Below are 22,327 nucleotides of genomic sequence, written 5' to 3' on the forward strand. Positions count from 1 at the left end.
GGCGTGGCAGGCGCTGACCTTCTACCAAACCCAGGTACCTTATTAACCTCTGGCTTTATGTTTTGCTACAGAAAGTACAAAAAGAGCCAATTCCAGAAGAGCAGGAGATGGACTTCCGGCCTGTAGAGGAAGGGGACGAGCGCTCTGATTCTGAGGGCAGCCATAACGAAGACGCCAAAGAGCCTGATACGACAAACGAGAAAGAGGGAGAGAAGGCAGCTAGGCTAGGCGTTGGTGAGGCACAGTTTGTCTTTTACCTTTTTTTCCTATCAAACTGGAAGTTTCCTAAATTGTTAATTTAAGATTACTTCATGTTACAGAAGCTAGTGAGGAAACACCCCAAACCTTAACGTCATCTGCTAGACCAGGTACTCCTTCAGACCACCAGGCTCAGGAAGCACCACAGTTTGAGAGGAAAGAGGAACCCAAAACTGAGCAAACAGAGAAAGCTGAAGAAGAGAGTCGGACAGAAAACAGTCTGCCAACCAAAGTGCCCAGCAGAGGGGATGGTATGTATTCACCAGAGTGACAAGCATTAGGATTCTGCTGGGGCCAGTGATCACATGAGCAATACGAAAGGCTTCTGTTTATGCCTCCTAGAACTACTTCTAGTGGCGAATTATTAGAAGAGATTATTTTACTGGTAAACCTAGTCAAACACTGCTTCCCATATATGTGTCCATCCCAGAATTCACCAAAACAGAGTTAGAGGAAGGAAGGTGGAGCTAAGGATCTCACTTCCTAGGTGGTTATGGCATAACCACCCTGCTGTCAGTCCAGCCACCTGGGCTAGTGATCCTCTGCAGTCATGTGATGCCCACGTCAGACAGATAACCTTCTTTTCAAGTCAAGTCTATGTGTGCATCCCAGATGACACACCAAAATGCCATTGTTCCAAAAGAGGCCAAAAAGAGCATGGATTCATCTGTGGAAGTCCCATCACCTTTGTTGTAGAATAAGCTTAAAGTATGTCTCCTTCTCCAGGGTTACTGTATTGATTTCAAATTGTTCATATACCTTAGTAGGCAATATTAATGTTCATTTCCATGTTTCTTCTTATACATATGTATTAAAAAAGAACATTGTAATGCCTGGTGTTGAAGGGTTAATTGATTGATTCACCATGAAAATTCACACTGTTTAACATGGCCTATGAGACCTTGCATGATCTGACATCTGCCTCCCTCCGTGCGGTGTCAGCACCAGTATCTAACTCCTTTGTGCTATTCACCAGCCTTGTTCTCGAAATGTGCCTTGTCTGCTGGCTTAGCACGTGTTCTCCTCTGTGCCTGACACTCTCCCCCCACCAAGTTCCAAAGCTGGGTTAGGTGTCTTGTTTCTTAGACAACCAGCACTATTTCTAATGTAGTAATACAATATAAGAAAGATTTGTTTATCTTTTTTGCCCAATAAACTAATACTTTGAGGGCTTGAACCAAGGATTCCTTTCTAGTTTTTTATGTCTCAAACAAAGCTGAATGAACTAATTCAGCAAGTATTTGAATCTTTACTATATACAGAGGGTGCCGGTGCCAAAAAAATGTATATACATTTTAAGAAAGGAAAACTGTATTAAAATTGTAATACTCAATATATACTAATAACAAAAGATGAATACAAGTCACGTTTGACTTCTGTAGTTACAGGAGGTGCTCAAAAGTGGTTACCATCAGTGCCCAGATGCTGCTGATGACGGTGAACTACTGCTTGAGTAACGCTGACCAAAGTGTCCAAATGTCTACATTTTTTTGGCACCCAGGGTATATCAGGCACTGGGGGACGTGTACATTTTGAGACCTGTTTCATTTGTGGTAGTCATTTTTCAGTTATGATGGGCCGCCAAATTACTTGTGGTTCATACTCTTCTTGAATGTTATATGCCTGGGGCTTTATTCTAGGAGATTTTAGGATAGGCTCAGAATACATGTGTATTTTGAGAAAATTTCATAGATGTGCATTGAAGATCGAAACTCTGGATTTAGAGGAGATGAAGCATGTGTATATCATAATCTAGGGCAAAAAGGAACTATATGAATTCACGATTGGCAGGCTCCTGGAATGCGTCAGGAAACAAGTGTCTTTGAGTTTGTGTTGGAATAATATGTAGAATTTGGAATAAGTGTAGCTGGATAGCATTCCAGTAGTAGGTGGCAGCGAAAGCTAGAGTGAGGAAGTAGGACTGACCCAGCCATGGGCAGGAATCAGCTCCTGTTTTTATTTAGCTGAAGTACGAGGTGTGAAAGAGGAATGGTGGCAAACAGGGCTGGAACATGGAGTTGATACCTGTATGAAGGGTAGGTGCTGTGATGGCAGATGGCTGCAGTGTAACTTGCTGGGCTCCTCAGCAGTCACTTATGATGGAGCAGTGCCTGTGAGATTTCAAAGTAGAGATTGGTAGGACATGGTCACTGCTCATATATCAGGGCAAAGGACGGGGAAGAATCAAAGATGAGGTGCCTGAGAGGATTATGGACCATCAACAGAAAAAAAGTGAAATTTGAAGGGCCATTGGGAGGGGAGAATACATTCAGTTTTGAACAATGGTTCTGAGGTGTTGATGAGAAATTAGGTAGAGATGGCCAGAGAGCAGTTGTGAGTAAGGGACTGTAGCTAGATGGGCCAGAGAGAAAATGAAACTTCAGAAAATTACATATACTTGTTAGTGAAGAGAGAAGTGGACCGTGAAGAGACCCTTGGGTAATTCCAATTTTTAGAGGATAAAGAGGAGCCAGAGAAAAGTTCAGAGGCAAGTGTTGAGTGCAGGACACCTAAGGACGGAGCACGTTTCAGCTTAGAATTGGGTAGATAATGTTCGATGCTACTAAGAGGTTGGGTGATGAGGACGAGGAAAATACTGGATGTGGGGACTTGAGGTCACTGCTTATCTTGGGGAGAGAAGCTTTCCTTACTGGAGGGGTGAGTGTGGAAGGCATTGGGTAGCAGGGGTGGGTGGTGGCGACATGGAGACAGCTTGTATAGATTGTCCTTTTAGATTGGCAAAGGAAGGGAAGAGGGAGAGGGGCAGGAATTTGGAGAAGCTGCCTGTAATTGAACAAACAAGGTTTCAAAGGGGAAACCGCAGTTGCATCGAATTCCTTCCATCCCCCTTTCCTCCTGAAGAGCCAGCATGGCCTCTCTTGCCATCTTTATTCTTACTGAGAACAACTTCCTGCACTGTACAGGTCGATAGACCCCAAGTGTTTTTCATTGTCCTACAAAATGTAATGTATTGAGTTACATTAATTATGACTTGAGATAGGTACTTATTCAAGATAATTGCAGATAAAGGTTTTAATGATGAGATATGACAGCTTTGAGAAGATTTGCAGTGCTTTGTTAACTGTCTTTACTATTTGGAGACATGATATAAAGAAGGAATTAGATCGATTCAGTTTGTTTTCAAGAGGTAGACCTGTAACTGTTGGGTAGATACTCTAGTGACACAGGTAGGCACTGTCGAAGGCCCTTCTGGGTACCTTTTAATCCTTACATCTTGTCATTCTGTGGAGATGCTTCTGTCATTGTAGGGAGAAATACTACACTCCTCCATAAGAAGTGACTGCCGTATTCATGACACAGTTCACATTTCTGTTGAACCCACTTAGCAAGCTGCCCGACTTGATAACGCAGAGTTATCCTTCATAAGAGTCTTTCTATTTTACAGGGTTTTCATCTGTCTACATTTTTTCCCTCTAGAAATGGTTCCTGATGTCCAGCAGCCCCTGCCCCAGATTCCTTCCGATCCAGCCTCTTCCCTTCTCCTACTCCCACCACCTGTTCTCAATCCCAGTCCTGCCCTCCGGCCCGTGGAAGCGCCGGTCGTAGGTGCTCCTGGTATGGGCAGTGTTTCCACAGAGCCGGATGATGAAGAGGGTCTCAAACATTTGGAGCAGGTAAAAATCGTGCAGTTCTTTTTTTTTTTCTCCTCTCATACGGCCATAAAAACTGGAAAGCAATTAAATGAATATTCAAAAAGGGAATTTTTGTGCGCTAGGTTTTGTGTACTGGAAAAGTTGTTTGTGTTTCTAGTATTTATTTGTATGAGCAATTGTCTTTCAAATCATTTCATGCTTTTAAGTTTCTGCTATGTAGTAGTCATTATGTCAGGTTATTTTTTGCTCTTCTGAGGTTGCCCTTAGCTGTTTGCTTTTCTTTTTTCTTTATGGAAATTAATGGAATTAATTAGCCAAAAATGGCTAATGCAAGCAGCTGTGGATGGGCACTGTGTCTTCTGAGTATTTTGCCTACAGTGTGACAGGAAAAATAGTCACAGTCTCAGGATATTGACATCTTAGTCATGTCCCTACGTTTCCCTAAGATTGTACATACCATTATTTATGTGCAGAGTAAATGATAGCGTGCTTTCTACAGAAGAAATTATCTGTAGAAATATTCCTTCAGGGTGGGATGGCTGGTGGCAGGAAATGCTGAAAAAAGAAAGGGGGCATTGTCTTAGTACAACTTGTGAAAGATTTTATTTGTAATTGTATTAATTGAGCCTTTGTGCTATTAACACTCATGTTTTTACAGGTTTAGTTTATTACAGTTTAGGACTGACCAACGGCTTAAAGTTTAAAAACTACTGTTGTTAGTATGTTGATTGGAAGCCTGGGTTTTGATCCCTACCAGTTTGTGTTTTAATCTCAGTTCAGTTTGCTTAATAATTTTGAGACCTTGGCTTCTCTGAGCTTTAGTTTCCCCTTCTGTAAAATGGGGATGTACCTATTTCATGGCATTGCACAATGTGTTCCTTGCACAGTTAATGCCTTTCACAGATCAGGTGGTCCAAAAAAGGCGGGCATTTTTTTTTTTTATGTGTACAAGTAATTACGTAGGATCATTTGTTTCACAATCCATTTTTTATTTTTCTCTTAGCAAGCTGAGAAGATGGTGGCTTATCTCCAAGACAGTGCACTAGATGATGAGAGACTGGCATCAAAACTGCAGGAGCACAGAGCTAAGGGAGTCTCAGTTCCACTGATGCATGAAGCCATGCAGAAGTGGTATTACAAAGATCCTCAGGGAGAAATTCAAGGTAGGTTCTTCCACTCTGCGTTGAGTCTGCCTTTACCTCCAGATTCTGTAAGGTGGTGATTGTTTAATGTTAACTTGCATAGTAGTAGAAAGGCTCTATTTATATATGTATAGAAGACATTTTTATAGGCTTCCCTCCATAGTACCGTATTTGCCGGCGTATAAGACGATTTTTTGGCCCTGAAAAATATGCCTCCAAGTGGGGGGTCGTCTTATACGCCAGGTACACTTCAGATAGACTGCCCATAGTGCTTAGTGCTTGCCCCGTGCCCTAGTGGCCTCCCGATGCCCGCCCACTTCATTCCACATACCGTTCAGGCATCAGCAGCGCTGCTGGGTGTATGCTCGGCTGTTATGCGATTTTGCTGTTATGCGATTTTACCACACTCGCAAAATCGCACACAGCCGACCATATAACAAACTCTGTATTTTGAGTGGAAATGTTAGGGGGTCGTCTTATACGCCGAGTCGTCTTATATGCCGGCAAATATGGTACTTGATGACTTGATGATTTCAGTGTGGGGAGGGAGAGTCCGGTGAAAGAGCTTGAATACAGGACAGAATGTGAGTGGCAGTATGATAGGGATGTAAGCAAAATATTGAAGACCCCCCTCAGTTCTTGCATCCCAGCTGGTTCACTAGGCAGGTGAGTTACTTACTTCTCTGTACTACAGTCTCCTTACCATCAAAAGGTGATGGCAGCAATTTTGGAAGACATTGCTTTAATGTTCTGCTAAAGTGGAGTTGATATTGTAAATGATAAAGAACTATTAAAAATGTTTGAGAAGAGATAGTACCACATTATAAACTAATTCCTTAAAAGATTTGTTTGGTGCATAAGTTAAAGTAGAATGGGGAGAGAATGCTTTAAGGAATACTTGTTGATTCTTCATTTCTGCTTTTGAAATGTTTGCTTATAACCTGAAATTGGTTGTTGACTGTATTAGTGTCAGTTTCATGGTCTGTAGAATGTAAGGTATGTGAGGGCAGGGCTGTGTGTTTGAATTAAATTTACTTGGAAGTAATTGTTGCTTCACATGCAGTTGTAAGAAATAACACCGAGATTCCATGTGCCCTTTCCCTAGTTTCCCCCAGTGGTAACCTCTTGCCAAACTGGAGCTTGGTATCACAGCCAGACAAAATTCAGGGCGTTTCCATCTGAGCAGGGACCCCTCCTGTTGCTCTTTTATAGACACACCATTCCCCTCCCATCCACACCCCGTTCTCCTCCTTCACCCCTGGCAACCACTAATCTGTTCTCCAATTCTGTATTTTGTCATTTCAAGAACGTTATATAAATGGAATAATATAGTATGTAACCTTTTGGGCTTGGTTTTTTTCACTCAGCATAATTCTCTGGAGATTTATCCAGGTTGTTGCATATATCAATAGTTTTTTTTTTTTAATTTACTGCGCAGTAGTATTGTGTGATATGGATGTATCATAGTTTGTGTAGCGTTTACTCATGAAGGGCATCTGGGTTGTTGCAGACTTGGGATATTATAATAAAACTATTAAACATTCATGGATTGGTTTGTATGTGAACATAAGTCTTCATTCCTCTGAGATAAATGTTCAGCAGTGCAATAGCTGGGTTGTATGGTGACTACACGTTTAGTTTTTTTTTTAAGAAATCACCAAACTGTTTTGCAGAGGGGCTGTACCATTTGTATTCCCACTGACAATCTATAAGTGATCCAGTTTTTCTATATCCTTATATTTGTTGATGTTGCTCTTTTTTTTTTTTTTTTTTGAGATTTTATTGGGGACTTGGGGGAGGGGAACAGCGTTGGGGAACCAGGGAAGGGGAACAGACAAGTTGCTGTCCTTTTGTTCTTCAGTCTAGTTGTGGAGGACGTCGCTTCACTGGCCCATGTTGGTATTATCATTGCGCTCTTCCCGGGTGAGGCAGTTGCTCGCTGACCATTGGACGGCTGCTCACGGTGGCTCACAGCAGCTCATGCCAACTGCTGGCCAGCCCCACTGCAGCCTACGCCTTTGCCGGCGACTCACGACAGCCCTGCTCCAGGTCGAGCTGTTGTTCACCATCTTAGCTGTAGAGGGCGCAGCGTCACTGGCCCTCATGTGGGATCTGAACCCCGGCCCTGCCTCTAAGAGCTGGCGTCCCAAGCCAACTCCTAACCAACGCGCCACTCGGCCAGTCCATCTTATCTTCTCAACAGAGTCTTTCACATAGCAAAAGTTTTAAATTTTGACGAAGTCCCGTTGACTGATTCTTTTTCTTTTATGAATTGTGCTTTTGGTATTAAGTCTAAGAAGAACTCTTTGCGTAGCTTCAGATCCCGATGATTTTTGTTATTCCTGTTTTCTGCCTTCCCCCCTCCCCCCCAAAAAATTTTACCGTTTTATGTTTTACATTTAAATCTGTGATCCATTTGCACTTAATTTTTGTATAAGGTATAGGACCTAGGTGAAGGTTTACTTTTTTCGTCTATCGATGACCAATTGGTCCCAGACCTTTTTTTTTTAAGCTGAGCCATCCTGCCACCTGTTGGCAGCTCAGCAGCAGCTCAGCTCGGGCCGGGAATCCAACCGCGACCCTGTTGCTCAGAGCTCACACTCTTGAGCGAGCTGTTAACCAACTGAGCCTCTTGGCCAGCCCTCTCAGACTTTTTGTTGAACAGGCTACCCTCCCTGTCTTGAATTGTTTTTGCACCTTTGTCAAAATTCATTTGAGCATGTTTGTGTTGGTCTGTTTCTGGGTTCATTCATTCTGTTCCATTGATCTGTGTGTTTGTCCCTCCAGCAGTACCACAGTCTTGATTAGTAAAGCAATATTAGTGTTGAAATTAGGTTGACTGACTGATTCCTCCTGATTTATTTTTCTTTTCAAAATATTTTTTAGCTTTTCTAGTTCTTTTGCCTATCCATAAAAATTTTAGAATAACCTTGTCTATATTTATCAAAAATCTTGCTGAGATTTTAATAGGAATTATGTTAAACCTCTGTATCATTTTGAAGAGATTCAACATCTTTACCATCCATATTGAGTCTTCCAATCCATGAATATGGTATGTCTCTCTATGTAGTTTTCAGCATAGATTTTGTACGTTTTATTAGATTTACACCTAAGTATTGTTTTTGAGCAATTATAAATTTATTATATTTCAGTATCCATGTGTTTACTGCTACTATATAGAATTGAATGTTGGATGTTTATGTTTACTCTGTGACCTTGCTGAGCTTATTTAGTCTAAGAGTTAATTTTTTGTTCGATTCCATCGGATTTTCTATGTAGACATTATTTGTTATCTTCAAATAAGGACAGTTTTATTTTTTCATTTCCAATCTGTAGGCCTTTTATTTCCTTTTGTTGCCTTTATCGTATATTCCAACACTGTGTTGAATAAGGGATGAGAGCAGACGTACTTGCCTTGTTTTTCCTGTGTTCCTATCTTAGGGGGAACACATTCATTCTGTTAAGAGAAATGTTAGCTGCTGGGTTTTTGTAGATGCTGTTTATCAAGTTAAGTACCATATTTTTTGAGAGTTTTTATCATGATTGGGTATTGGATTTTATCAAATGGCTTTTCTACATCTATTGATATGATATGATTTTCTTCTTTAGACACTTAATATGGTGAGCTATTACGTTGATTGGGTTTTGAATATTGGTTTTTGAATATTGGTTTTTGAATATTGAACATTGCATCCTTGAAATAAACGCCATTTGGTCATGATGTATATACTCTTTTAATATATAGCTGAATTCTATTGGGTAATATTTTGTTAAGGGTTTTTCGATCTGTGTTCATAAGGGATGTTGTTTTGTAGTATTTTTGTTTTGTTTTACTCTCATTTTCTGGTTTTGGTATCAGGGTAGTACTAGCTTCATCAAGGGAACTAGAAATTACTTCCTGCCCTTCTGTTTTCTGGAAATGATTGTTTAGAATTGATATTAATTCTTCTTGAAATGTTTGGTAGAATTCTCCAGGGAAAACATCTGGAGATCCTTTTTTGGGAATTTAAAAATTGCAAATTCAATGTCCTTAATAGTTACTGGACTATTTAAATTATCTGTTTAATATGTGTGAATTGTGATAGTTTGTTTTTTGATGAATTGGTCCATTTTATCTAAAATGTCAAATTTGTATGTGTAGAGTATACTCTTATTATCCCCTTACCTTTTGATATCTGCGGGTTCTGTAGTGATATCCCACCCCATTTCATTCCTTACATTGGTAATTTGTTCAGCCCTCTTTTTCTCATTGTCATTCTTGCTAGAGATTTGTTAATTTTACTGATCTTTTCAAAGGATCAACATGTTTCATTGATTTTTTTCACTATTGTTTTTATTTTCAATATTGTTGATTTCAACTCTTTATTATTTCTTTCCTTCTACATCTTGGGGTTTATTTAATTCTTCTTTTTCTAGGCCCTTAAAGTGGCAGCTTATATTATTTAAGACTTTTCCTCCCTTCAAATGTAAGCATTTATTACTATAAATTTCTCTCTCAGCACGTCTTTAACTGCATACCAAAAATTTGACGTGCATATTTTCATTCAGTTCATTGTGTTTCTGTATTTTTGTATTTTTTTTTTAATTTCCCTTGAGACTTCCATTTTTATCTATGGATTATTTAGAAATGTGTTGTTTGGTTTCTAAGTGTTTGGAGATATTCCCTTTATCTTTTTTTGCATGATCTCTGGTTTGATTCTGTTGTGGTTGAAGAACACACTGTATATGATTTCAGTTTTTAAAAATTTATTGAGATTTATTTATGGCCCAGAATATATACTGTTTTGCTATATGTTCGGTGGTGCTTGAATGTGTATTTTGCTATCTTTGGAGTATTCTGTAAATGTCAGTTAGATCTTAATAGTTGATGGTGCTGTTGAGTTCTATAATCTTGTTGATTTTCTGTCTAGTTCTATCAGTTGTTGAGAGAGGGGTATTAAAGTCTTCAGCTATTATTGTGGATTTGCCTGTTCTCTTTCAGCTACAAGATTTTGCTTCACAATTTTGTAGCTTTGTTTGGTGCTTATACTTTTACAATTACTATGTCTTCTTGGTGATTGACCTTTTATTATATATAATGTCCCTGTCTCTAATTTTCTTTGCTCTGAAGTCTACTTTATCAAATACTGATATAGCCACTGTAGCTTTTGATTAATCTTTGCATGGTATATCTTTTTGTATCCTTCTACTTTCAACCTACCTGTATAGTTATATTTGAAATACTTTCTTGTAGACAGCATCTAATTCGGTCCTGTTCCTTAATTGCTAGGTTCTTTGGCTCCAAATCTGGTATATATGAGGTAAAATGAAAACCCAAGGCTTTCACCACCATGTGGTTCCTCAAGCCCCAGGGTCCCTAGTCTGCCTCCTTTTTCCACCTTTCAGTCCTCTTTTATTTGTCTTATATATAATGTGCAGGGGCTTTAGTTGTATTTATCGGGAGGAGCGGGAAAATACATCTGTTCCATCTTCCCGGAAGTGGAAGATCCAGGACTTTGTTTTATTTACTGCTGTATTCCCATAATTGGTTGTCAGTAAATATTTGCTGAATGAATGAATGAATGATTACTGAGCAGAGAGAGTGTGTTTGTTAATTTTGTGTATAAAATACTTGATTATTTCTTACTACAAAACATCTAGAGAATGTTAGTTTTTTTCAAACCCTTAGCCAAGGCCAGATTTAGTCTTACCTGGGTAAATAAATTATAATTTGTCTTAATTTAATTGATTATTGTTTACTATGTTTGGAGTATTCTATAAATGTCAGATCTTGTTGGTTGATGGTCTTGTTGATTTTCTGTCTAGCTGTTCTGTCAATTGATGAAAGAGGGGTGTTGGAGTTTCAGCTATAATTGTGGACGTTAGTTGTGTAATTTCGGGCAGAAAATGGAAATCAGGAAGAGCTATCCAGCCCTGCGCGTTTCTGTACTCTGTGCCCGAGTGATACAAAGTCTAACGAACAGCTGGCTCTTTCAGCTTTATGTATACTTCTGACAGGTGAATTGCAGAGACTGAGTGAGATGGAGACAGTTAGGCTCCTTAGAATAATTAAAGCACTGCTGAGAATTTGGGACATGTAGGCATAAGGCCTATTTCAAAATCATTTCTGTTGCATATTATTAGAAGCCTATTTACCGCCTTTGGAGATGAATTAAATTATCTTACAGATTATTTGACAGGTGCCACCTGAAACAGATGTTTACCTCTGGATGAGGATCAGACCCAGAAAATACTTTTTTCCTCTTTAGCCTGAAAGGATTCTTATTGCCCTTTTGTTTCAATTGCTGTTGTTACAGGTCCCTTCAATAATCAGGAGATGGCAGAATGGTTTCAAGCGGGCTATTTCACTATGTCTTTATTGGTGAAGAGAGCATGTGATGAAAGCTTTCAGCCTCTTGGTGATATCATGAAAATGTGGGGAAGGGTTCCCTTCTCCCCTGGTCCAGCTCCCCCTCCTCATATGGTAAGTACCTTAGCTCACCCAGAACACACGTTAAGCACAGGGGCACTTGCTTCTGTTACATCTAAAGAGGAGGAAAGTAGTTATTTTATTTTTTTATTTTTTTTAAAGATTTTTATTGGGGAATTGGGGGATGGGAACAGTGCTGGGGAGTTGGGGAAGGGGAACAGACAAGTTGCTGTCCTTTTGTTCTTCATTCTAGTTGTGGAGGACGTTGCTTCACTGGCCCAAGTTGGCACCATCTATTGCGCTCTTCCCGGGCGAGGCAGATCAGTTGCCGGCTTCTGGATGGCCGCTCACTGCGGCTGCTGGCCACTCACGCTGGCTGCTGGCTACACACGGTAGCCCATGGCAACCCACTGCCACAGGGGCTGCAGCCTACGCTGTCGCCGGCGACTCTTGGCAGCCCAGCTCCAGGTTGAGCTGTTGTTCAGCATCTTAGCTGTAGAGGGCAGTGTCACTGGCCCTCATATGTGGGATCCGAACCGGGGCCCTCTGGCGTCCCAAGCCAGCTCTTAACCAATGCACCACTCGGCTGGCGGAAAGTAGTTATTTTAAAGTAATGGCAGTGGCGCTGGGAATTCTGAATTGGAAGCTGCATACCTAGCTATAGATCTTTTCAAAACTCAAATACCTGTACCCCCCCCCCTCCACATACATACTTTCTCTCTCTGGAAACAGAATCCTTCAGTAGCTCTCCAGAGGGTGTAGAATGAAGACCTTATCGTGGCCCGCCTACCAGGTCCACATGTTCTGGCACATCCTTTTCTAGGCTCACTTCAGAACTTCCGCCCTAATCTGCTCTGCTTCCGCACTGTCACTTTAGAGTCCTTGTTGCCGCTACTTAGAATGCCTTCTCCTCCTCCTCCCCCTCCATTTGCTGCTTGCCCTCTGACTCGTAAAGTTTCTAAATTTGAGGTTTACCTTAAAGCACATGTTACTAATCTAAAAGTCCAGTGCGTTGGACTATTTGGAAGACTTTAAAGCATATTAATTACTGATATTTTAACTAAAAATGGGATCATAATGTCACCCCTCCCCATAGTATAGTGGCAGTGGCGTCCCTTGAACGGGAACTCTCACGCCTTGCAGCTGCTCCTGAGCCTCTCCCTGTAGAGTTCCTTTTGGAGGGCTTTGGATCTGGGCCTTACCTTTTCCTTCTTCCAGGTAGGAGTGGCTGATTGCTGGCCATAGCCAAAAGTAGCCATAGTAAGAAACTTTGGTGTGAACAGTGGATTTCTGCAGTGACATCACCACTGACTTTTTCATCCACTATATATTGAGGGCCTGTGCCAGGCCTTGTGGTAGGTAGGTTCCTAAGAGGTGAAGGTGAATAAGACACCACCACGGTAGTCACGGCAGTTCGGAGGTGAGAATAGTGGTTCTCAAACTTTTTGACCACAGCCCGTAGTAAAAAAAACAAAAGTGAGTTTTAATCACTTCTCTGTGTGTGTGTGTATACATGTGAAATAGGTTCCACAAAACATTTTGTGCCATGCACATATTTCGTTCTGTTTTTTCCTTTTGTAAATATACGAATGTTGCTCTTGACCTGGTAATTGATTTCACAATGCACGGATGGGTTGAGACCTCCTATAGTTTGGAGAGCAGTGAAGATTCTTGGGTGAGGGATTATTGCTGACATTTCTGTTGTAAATCCAAAGAAAAATTATACTGTGTACTATTGTATATAAATTTAACTTATATACCAAGTTTGAGCTTTATTCTCCTTCTCTGAAATTGGGTTGAGTTTTTATCTTGATGTTTCTGAGCTGAAAGTTCCTTACTTGGAGCTTGACATACATTTATTTCCTGACTTGCAGTTATAGCTGAGCCTCAGTCAGAGTCGCTTAGGGGAAAAACCAGGGGCAGCTTTACTTCCTGTTAGCTACTGCCTTTGACCTGAAATGCACTGAAAAGAAGTCATCTTGATGATGACTACACCTGGAAACCTAGGTTTTCATGTAGAAATTTTAGATGAACCTAGCGTAGCTTCTATGTAGCTTCAATATTTACTGAGAAAGAAAAATGTCCCTGAATTTCAAATATTTTATTCCAAACTATAATCTGTGTACAATAAAGATATAAGCTGTTCATTAATGATTTGCCTAAGTTTAATCTGTGTCACCCATAAACTTTTACATCAGTCCCTCTTATCCACGGGGCATACGTTCCAAGACCCCCAGTGGGTGCCTGAAACCGCAGATAGTACCAAACCTTATATGTGCTATGTTTTTTCCTGTACATACATCCCTGTGATAAAGTTAATTTATGAATTAGGCACAGTAAGAGATTTAACAACGGTAACTAATACTCAAATAGAATAATTACAACATTGTACTGTAATACATTAAATTAATGTGGTGTGCACCCCCCATCCCCCGTCCGATAACCAAGACAGCTATTAAGTGACTTAACTGGCCAGAGCATCTGCAGTGTGGGTGTGCTGAACAAAGGGATGGTTCATGCCCCGGGTGGGATGGAGTGGGGACGGCACGAGACTTCATCCCACTTCTTAGCATGGTGTGCAGTTTCAAACTTATGAATTGTTTGTTTCTGGAATTCTTTTATTGGTCCATAGTTGATCACAGGTAACTGAAACCTTGGAAAGTAAAACCACAAGTAAGGGACGTGTACTGTATTTCTGTTATCTTACACTTCACATTTCATTCTTTTTCCCACTTTCAGCTTTCCAGAATTTAAATTCCTGCCATGTTATTTGAAATATAAGCCAAAAAACAGGATTTTGCTGCAGTTTATTTTTTACAACTATGATGTATTAATAGCAATAGGAAAATCTGATTTTGGGGTACAGAGTTATAATTTTCAAAGCTCTTTTATATTGTTTAATTTAAAAATTTTCATCATCTTAAGACATACATACTGGCTCCCTGTATTCCTTATGTGCTATTAGAAAATTCCTACCATAGCATTTCCGTTAACCTTTAGATAATTTTATTCCTTCTGTTTGTCCCATTTCTGTAATTCCTACATGACCTCCAAATTTATGAATCACTTTTAAGATTGAATTATACTTTTTTTTAATTATAGTAATGACGAGTACAGTTCAACATTCAGCTTCAGGGGCGGGAGGGGAGAATAATAGAACCCTGTCCTACCTTAGTGACTCTCTTACATGCGGATAACCACCTTCTCCCACTAGATGGCACTGTTTAGTTTTTAAAGATACCTGAGTTTTTATAGTTAAGCATTTTGGACATAAAGGTGAAGTGGGAACCGAAGGTCTGGGATTCGTTTTGCTTTCAGATACATGCACCAAGTGACTTTACGGCTCTTTGCAATTTATTCAGTGGTATTTCTTCCCCCCTCCCTTCACTCCCAGGGAGAGTTGGACCAGGAACGACTGACCAGGCAGCAGGAGCTCACGGCCTTATACCAGATGCAGCACCTCCAGTACCAGCAGTTCCTAATACAGTAAGAGCAGTGATGTAGTAATGGGTGTACCGCAACTCCTAAGGGCTTTACGTATAATCTGCTCACGTGTGTCACCTTGTATAGCACAAAACTAAAAGTTTATAGGGCACTTCATTCACCCAGCTAGTGACATGTTACCACTATACATTCTCAGTTTGGTCTTATCTTCTTAAATACCAGCATTTACAGAAGATGACACATAACTATAATTTTGCAAGGTCTTTAGCTCCTAAAGCAAGAATCAACAGGCGTGCTAAGAACTAAGTGCCTCCTAAATGGCTCAGCTTTGAGTGCCACAGAGAAAAAATGTAGACAACAGGACAGGAAAGAAGTAAAAGTTTATACTATTAAAAGTGGTGTGGGCAGAATCACTTGTGTGTTTCTTTTGTAGAAGTAAGATTGGCTGTCATCTGGTGCAGAGACTGGCAGCCCGCTACCTGTTTTTAGAAGCAACTTAATTAGCACACAGCCACACCCACTTGTTTGGGCATTGTCTGTGACCACTTTTGCACACAGTGACAGAATTGAGTGGTTTTCTGTGGTCTGCAAAGCTGAAAATATTTACTGTCTGGCTCATGACAGAAAAAATTTGTCTACTGCTGATCTAGTGAAAAAAATCTTACCTAAAAATTTCAAAGCTGAAAGATAAATTTGAGAATTTTTATACAAGTGGTTTTATTTTTGCAAAGGGTTCTTAATGTGGAAGTAGCTATTTGAATCTGTTTGATTTTAATTTGTTTTCTGATAAGAGGCCACTATCTTGAGGGAATTTACCAGTTTTTGACATTTTTTTTTCTTCTTTCAGAAGCATGTCAAGTTCAGTTCTTTCTAGAATGAAGTGTAGAATTTTCTGTATGACTACTATGAAGAATTATAAAAATGTATTTGAAAGCTGTTTTTGATGGTGTTTGGCGGGGGGGGCGGGGCGGACTGAACCATGTCTTTCATTGTAAAGTGAACTAAATGTGGATAGACTAAATGTGAATAGACAGGTTACAATTTATTTTACTTTTTAAAGACAACAGTATGCACAAGTTTTGGCTCAACAACAGAAAGCAGCCCTGTCTTCCCAGCAGCAGCAACAGTTGGCACTTCTCGTCCAACAGTTCCAGGCCCTAAAGATGAGGTTGGTGGTCATTCCATGAAGTGTCATGTGTGCGCGTGCGCGCGTGTGTGTGTATGTGTGTGTGTGTGTGTTAGAGAAAGAAGAAAGGAAAGACTGTGAACTCTGGTATCACAATACCCACACACTACAGAAAACTGGGTTGTGTGTAAAAGCAATATAATTTTAAAAAATAAGCTGGAGGTAAAGCATTTATTTAGTCTTTAACTCAGAGGATAAATTTGGAGTGATAACAAAAGAATAACAACACTTGAGAAGCAGTGTAGTCTTACGGAACCAGCAACAAAAATGTAGTCTAGAAGTTTGATGTCATTTTTACCCGTGATATCTCAAGAAAGATATTAACAATGCCGCACAGGTTTATAATTTTTCAGAACCCAGAAGCTATTAAGGTAGGTCAAAGGAAAAGGGAATTATGCTAGAAGTCTTAAATTTCTCCTGTTTCAGATTATCATTCAGGTTGATGTTTGTCTTACCCTCTGTAAAGGTATCAGTCACTGTTCTTAAAAGCCTCCTGTCCATTTTAATTGGAACCTTTTACATTACTCTTTTGAGCCACAAGCCATCCCCTGAGGTAGGCAGGTTAGGTGGTAAGGTCTCCATCTTACAGATGGGCCAGCCGGGACTCTGAGAGGCTAAAGGACTTGGTTGTCATAATATACAGAACATTTCTGACACAGAACTAACATGCAGACCTTCTGACTCACATCAGTGGGTTTTTTCATTATAATATGCCTCCATCATTTATTGAGATATTCTGGGTTTTTGGTTTTTTGTTTTTGAAGATAGCAAGTATATCCATTATTTGGGAATCAGTGTTTGCTAATTCCTTGAGGAGTCCAGAAGTGTGACCATTGTGCCTCTTTGTTCCTCTCCTAAATGCTTTGGTATGTTATGTTTTAGTTAAAACAGTGAAGGAGTTTTCTGGCCAGATAACCTAGCAAACCTACATTTAATATAGAAATTCCTCTTTATTTTGCAAATGACAGGAGCAAGTTAATATTTTTATTTCCCTTTTGCAGAATATCTGATCAGAACGTCATTTCCTCAGTGACGAGATCTGTGTCGGTGCCAGATACTGGGTCTATCTGGGAGCTTCAGCCCACAGCCTCACAGCCTGCAGGTAAAACTTAGATTGGCCTTTGGTGTAGCTCCAGGGATTTAGACGCGAATAATTTTATAATTCAGTGTTTAAGAAATACCAGGGGTTTTTTTTAAACCTGTTTTGTATTGAATATTAACAAAAAGTTCTTTTCTTTTTTTTTTTTTTTTTATAGACCCCAGTAAAGGATTGAAAGTGTTGTTGAAAATCCACTGTTAAGGATTTGCTAGAAATTATTTAGTAGATAAAGTTCTTGAATTTTAGCCAGCCTCTCTTTTTTATGTTCCTCTAATCAGTGTGGAAAAGTCTTTTAAACTTTCTGATCTCCTCTGCCAGAGTGAAAAATATAAGTAGTGATCTATTCTTGTGAGTCAAGGTAGCCATATAGCTTAACACCGCAGGCACCCAGAAATTTTGGGAAGTGAAAATCCTGCTTTGAAGTGAACATCTTACTTTATTCTCTGATCTTTTTAAATCAAATGAGAAAATTGGGGGCTGGGATTGTTCAAGTTTTTATTGTGAAACACTTGTGTTTCTCAGTGTCTGATACCTGCAGAGGTGGGTAGTTTGAACCATGGGTAGTCCTTAGAACAGGTTATAGTAGATGTTGAAAATTCTCAGGAACCGTGGGCATTGCTGGATTTTTCTTAGAGCCATTGAGCTATTCAGGCTGTAGTTCTCTTGCTGATTAACATCAACCTGGGGATTATGGCAGGTAGGACTTATCCTCCCTCATCAACTTGCCATGCAGTATGTGCCTTATTTCTTCTTAGTAGTTATTTGTAGTTAGAATGTTAACATATTCTCCAGTTTTTGTGAAACTAAGTACCTTATTAAACAATTTCTTTCTTTGGGTATGATGCAGTCAAGGTCCTTTACAAATAGTCCACCAGTTTTATCTAGACAATAATTTATAGTCCACAAATAGGCTAAATAGGAGTGTAGAAAATAGAGAATGCTGAAAAGTGGTGTCAACAAATATTGCTGGCAATAGGAGGACAGACTTAGAAGCCTTTTTGTTTTTTACTTTCACATCTGACCCTATGCTGCCTTTCGGATCCACAGGACCCAGTGTCATTTGTGAGACCTGCCCAGCCTTTCCAGAGGCCTCCCTACCTCCAGCTGTGCACGCCTCTCCCTCTCTCTCTCCCTCCCTCTCTGTCTCCCTCTCCTTCCCTCTCCCTTCCTCCCCCTCTCTCTCCCTCTCTCCCTCCCTCCCTATTATTTAAGTGAAATTCACATAACACAATATTAACCATTTTTAAATGAGAAATTCAGTGACATTTAATACATACACAATATTGTGCGACCACTTCGTTTTCGGCCTCTCTTAACCCCCTTCTCCATGTGGTGTGCTTAAGAGGTGGTGTGGCTGTTGGAAATACCATGGGCTTTGGGATCTCATACGGTGGGACTGAAATCCTATTATGCGCTTGCCCTGTGTCCTTGGGAATGTTAGAAAACGACCTCTGACCCTTAGCGTGTGCTTCTGTAAAATTGGAGGATGTGAACAGATAGATATCTTACAATGTTTTTTGAGGATGAAATTAGTTCCTTGATAAATGCCTGGTATTTTCTTTCCCTTGAGGTGTGTTGAAGGGTATTGATATGAACGAGAACACTGGCAGTTTAGCTCATTCAGGGGACAGGGACACAGCTTTTTACGTTATGCTCATGGGTATGCAACCGTGCCGTGCTTGCCAGCTCTGACATCCCTCACTTTCTTTTCCTCGCTTTCTTGCAGTTTGGGAAGGTGGTAGTGTATGGGATCTTCCCCATGATACCACGACTCCAGGACCCGCCCTTGAACAGCTTCAGCAGATGGAGAAGGCCAAAGCTGCAAAGGTCTGACACTCCTTCCACAGCTGTGCAGCCTTTCCGGCTATAGGACACAGGCATTGGTTTAGTGATGTCTCTGTCTCTAGAGAGCTGTACTTTTTCTCCCTTTTAGTTTATTGCTACTTAACTGGTATAAGCTCCTACAGATTCTGTGCATATGTAGCCCAAAAAAGACCCTGAACAGAATGAAAATTACAAGTTTAAGTTAGATCAATTAAAACTGATTGGTTGGTTGACACATTAATGATCATAGTCATATGTATATTTTAGTTATATTATTCCTGGTAGAAGCAAATGCTTGTTACGAATACTAAGACTAAGGACATATCCACTGCATGGCTTTGAGACCCTTGATTGTAGCCTGAGTTCCCACCTGGAGCCTTTATAGTAATGGTGGTTTACATTTCTTAGTGTCCCCAGACAGACAGCTGAAAAGCTCAGCATCAATATTAGATCCTGTGTTCCATTCACATCTTCCTGAGGAGCTAGGAATCCTGAATTTTGGTTTTAGTACTTGCCACAAGAGCTGTCTATCAACACTTAGTATCACTGTAATGATTTCTGGGCTCTCATGCTTCAGAGAGCATCTTGTTCCTGTTTTATACTTAGTGCAGTCTTATCCCCTGAGTAGTGACAGTTTCCTTAGAGTGCCCAGAATGTGGAAAGGGTTCCTGGTCAGGGTCTGTCTCCATAAATGAGTGAGAGACCGTAATTCAAACAATTCTTGAGTGTGTTCTAGTTCCCCAGTGCTTTTTTCCCCAGTGGCTGGGAACACATACAAGGTGTGATCAAAAAATATGGTGACTGTTTAAATTACAATAAGTTTATTACAGTAAAAGACACATTGCCATTAATCCCTCACAAAATACTCCTCCTCACTTCCAACACACTCATCCCATTGTTCTTGCCACTTTCTGAAGCAGTTCTGTAAGTCCTCTTTCATGAGTGTCTTTAGTGGCGCCGCCGTGGCTGCCTCGATGTCCTGAATCATTTTGACTTTGGGGAAGAGCCAGAAGTCGCATGGTGCCAGGTCCGATGAATAAAGTAGATGAGGATACGCCATAATGTTTCTGTTTGACAGAAATCGCTGTATCAGAGGTGATGTGTGACATGGAGCCTTTCTGTTGTGATAAAAAAAATACGGTGAGTGCTGCTGCCAAGTGCCATCCAATGGAAAGGCAGGGATCTTCAATATGGGAAGCGGTGCGTCGAACCTTAGTAACAGTGTGTGACAAGTTCAGCCTGTTCAGTGCAGTCAGTCGGGTGTGAGCTCTGGTTGAGAGAAGGTGTGTTTTAAAGTGTGCCATAAATCATCCTCTGTCATGACAATGCCCATGTCACACATCGCTTCTGGTATGGCAATTTCTGTCAAATAAAACATTATGGCGTATCCTCATCCACCTTATTCACCGGACCTGGCACCGTGCGACTTCTGGCTCTTTCCCAAAGTCAAAATGATTCAGGACATCGAGGCAGCCACGGCAGCGCCACTAAAGACACTCACGAAAGAGGACTTCCAGAACTGCTTCAGAAAGTGGCAAGAATGATGGGATAAGTGTGTTCGAAGAGAGGGGGAGTATTTTGAGGGGAATTAATGGCAATATGTCTTTTACTGTAGTAATTTTTTTAAAAAAAGTAAACATTCACTGTATTATTTGATCACACCTCATAGATGATGAAAGATAAAAGCTTGCAAAGGGGTGGGGGGTGGGGTGGGGGGTGGTGTTGATGACGCACAGACAAATAGGTCAAGAAAGCACATGGGCCAGCTACCCATTTGGAGGTGGGGATCAGGAATTGGGTGACACTTTCAATTGACATTAACACCTGAGCTAACTTTGTCTTGAAGGACAGTAGGATTTAACCCAGTTAAAGGGTTTGGGGTTGACAGAATAGGAGGATGTAAAATTTAAAGTGCAGTTGAAGGAAACAACACCTGTAAAGGCTCAGAAATGCAGAGAACAGCCTGGCTCAGGAACTGGCTGAGTAATTTGGTCTGGCCTGGACCCATGGAGCGTCTGAGGAATAAGTGATAAAAGATGGGGAGGCTGAAGAAGCTGAGGCAGGCCAGCCACGAGGACCCTTGCACGTGTCGTGTTAAAGTTAGGGTTTATTTTCTGGGCGAAGGATGGTGTTAATGTAAGCCTGGAAGTAATTTTTTGATGGAGGTTAGGTGTTGTGCTGGGGAATGTGGGCAAAACTGGATTCTGGGAAACCAGATAAGAGACTCTTGAGGAAATGAAGGCCTGAACTATACCCGTGGCAATGGAACCAGAGACTAGGTACTGGATTTGACTAGTATTTAGGAACTATAAGTGATGGCATTTGTCAAGTGGTTGGTCTTCACATTTCAAAGAATTATATCATTTCTTCACACCAGCAGCTTTACAACATTGCTGTTGAAACCTTGCAGCCACCCTGTTAGAACATCCATCAGAAAATCTTTTGTGGGGATGAGCAAAGAAATGGCCACCCCAAGAGAAGCCTGGTGTTGCTCTCATTGGCACTGTCTCCCCCATGTCTGGGGGATGTGACGCGTGGTAGTGTGGTGCGAGGAGGTAGGTGAGGAGGGGAGAGTGCGCTCAGTGTAGCAGAGCATAAAACTCTCCGATGGCGGGACTCGTGGGAGCTTAGCGCTCTCACAGAGCTGGGTTCTCCCTCCGTTGCAGTAGAAGTGACCGAGTGAAGGGTAGTGTCTACACATTCCGTCTTCTCCCAACGTACTGGGCAGTGATGTTGGAGTGTTCTGTACATGGCTTTAAGTTGCTAAGAGGACTCTTCTTGTAATCACAGCTAGAGCAGGAGAGAAGAGAGGCAGAAATGAGGGCAAAACGAGAAGAGGAAGAGCGACAGAGGCAAGAAGAGCTCCGGAGACAGCAGGAGGAGGTTCTGCGGAGACAGCGGGAGGAGGAGGAGAGGAAGAGGCGGGAGGAGGAGGACCTTGCCCGCAGGAAGCAGGTACCGGAGGGCTCTGGCTGCAGGGCCAGCGCGGGGCTCCTCAGGGTCTCGCTCACTCCATCACTTCACAGCCGTCGCTCCCTGCGAGATGGTTGATGCAAGGCCAACAGCAGGGTTAGAGCCTTAGGAGACTCGCTTCTGTTTAGAAAGAATGTCTGTCTTACCCACTCACGAACCTACTGGAGGGGTATTCTTCAGTCCTAGTAAAACATTGGAATTGATTTGCATATTTTTTCCCTGGGGTTTTATAAGCCAGTTAGATTTCAGAAGTTCACTAAGTCTTTGCTTAAGTACTTATGACCAGTGACACTGAATGTTTTTCATGGTTTTTGGCCATTGTTCCCCCCTCCCCATCCCGTGACACACACACACACACACACACACACACACACACAC

The 22,327-nt window shown here is 41.1% G+C and overlaps 1 protein-coding gene across 11 annotated transcripts in view; it reads left to right on the top strand.

Moving 5' to 3' along the window:
* Nucleotides 1–22,327, top strand: part of GIGYF2 (GRB10 interacting GYF protein 2) — a 126,485-nt gene that overhangs the window by 77,611 nt on the left and 26,547 nt on the right. For 10 of the 11 annotated variants that reach the window (XM_019629000.1, XM_019629026.1, XM_019629034.1 and 7 more), the window contains 10 exons: nt 72–234; nt 321–509; nt 3,697–3,893; nt 4,876–5,035; nt 11,311–11,477; nt 14,818–14,909; nt 15,928–16,035; nt 17,055–17,155; nt 18,879–18,979; nt 21,767–21,931. In XM_019629000.1, the coding sequence (XP_019484545.1) occupies nt 72–234; nt 321–509; nt 3,697–3,893; nt 4,876–5,035; nt 11,311–11,477; nt 14,818–14,909; nt 15,928–16,035; nt 17,055–17,155; nt 18,879–18,979; nt 21,767–21,931 (1,443 nt within the window). The remainder of the gene's footprint in view (nt 1–71; nt 235–320; nt 510–3,696; nt 3,894–4,875; nt 5,036–11,310; nt 11,478–14,817; nt 14,910–15,927; nt 16,036–17,054; nt 17,156–18,878; nt 18,980–21,766; nt 21,932–22,327) is intronic. The other variant, XM_019629061.1, reaches the window with a different exon arrangement.

Source organism: Hipposideros armiger, unplaced genomic scaffold (genome assembly GCF_001890085.2).
Source record: "Hipposideros armiger isolate ML-2016 unplaced genomic scaffold, ASM189008v1 scaffold_17, whole genome shotgun sequence".
Lineage (NCBI taxonomy): Eukaryota > Metazoa > Chordata > Mammalia > Chiroptera > Hipposideridae > Hipposideros > Hipposideros armiger.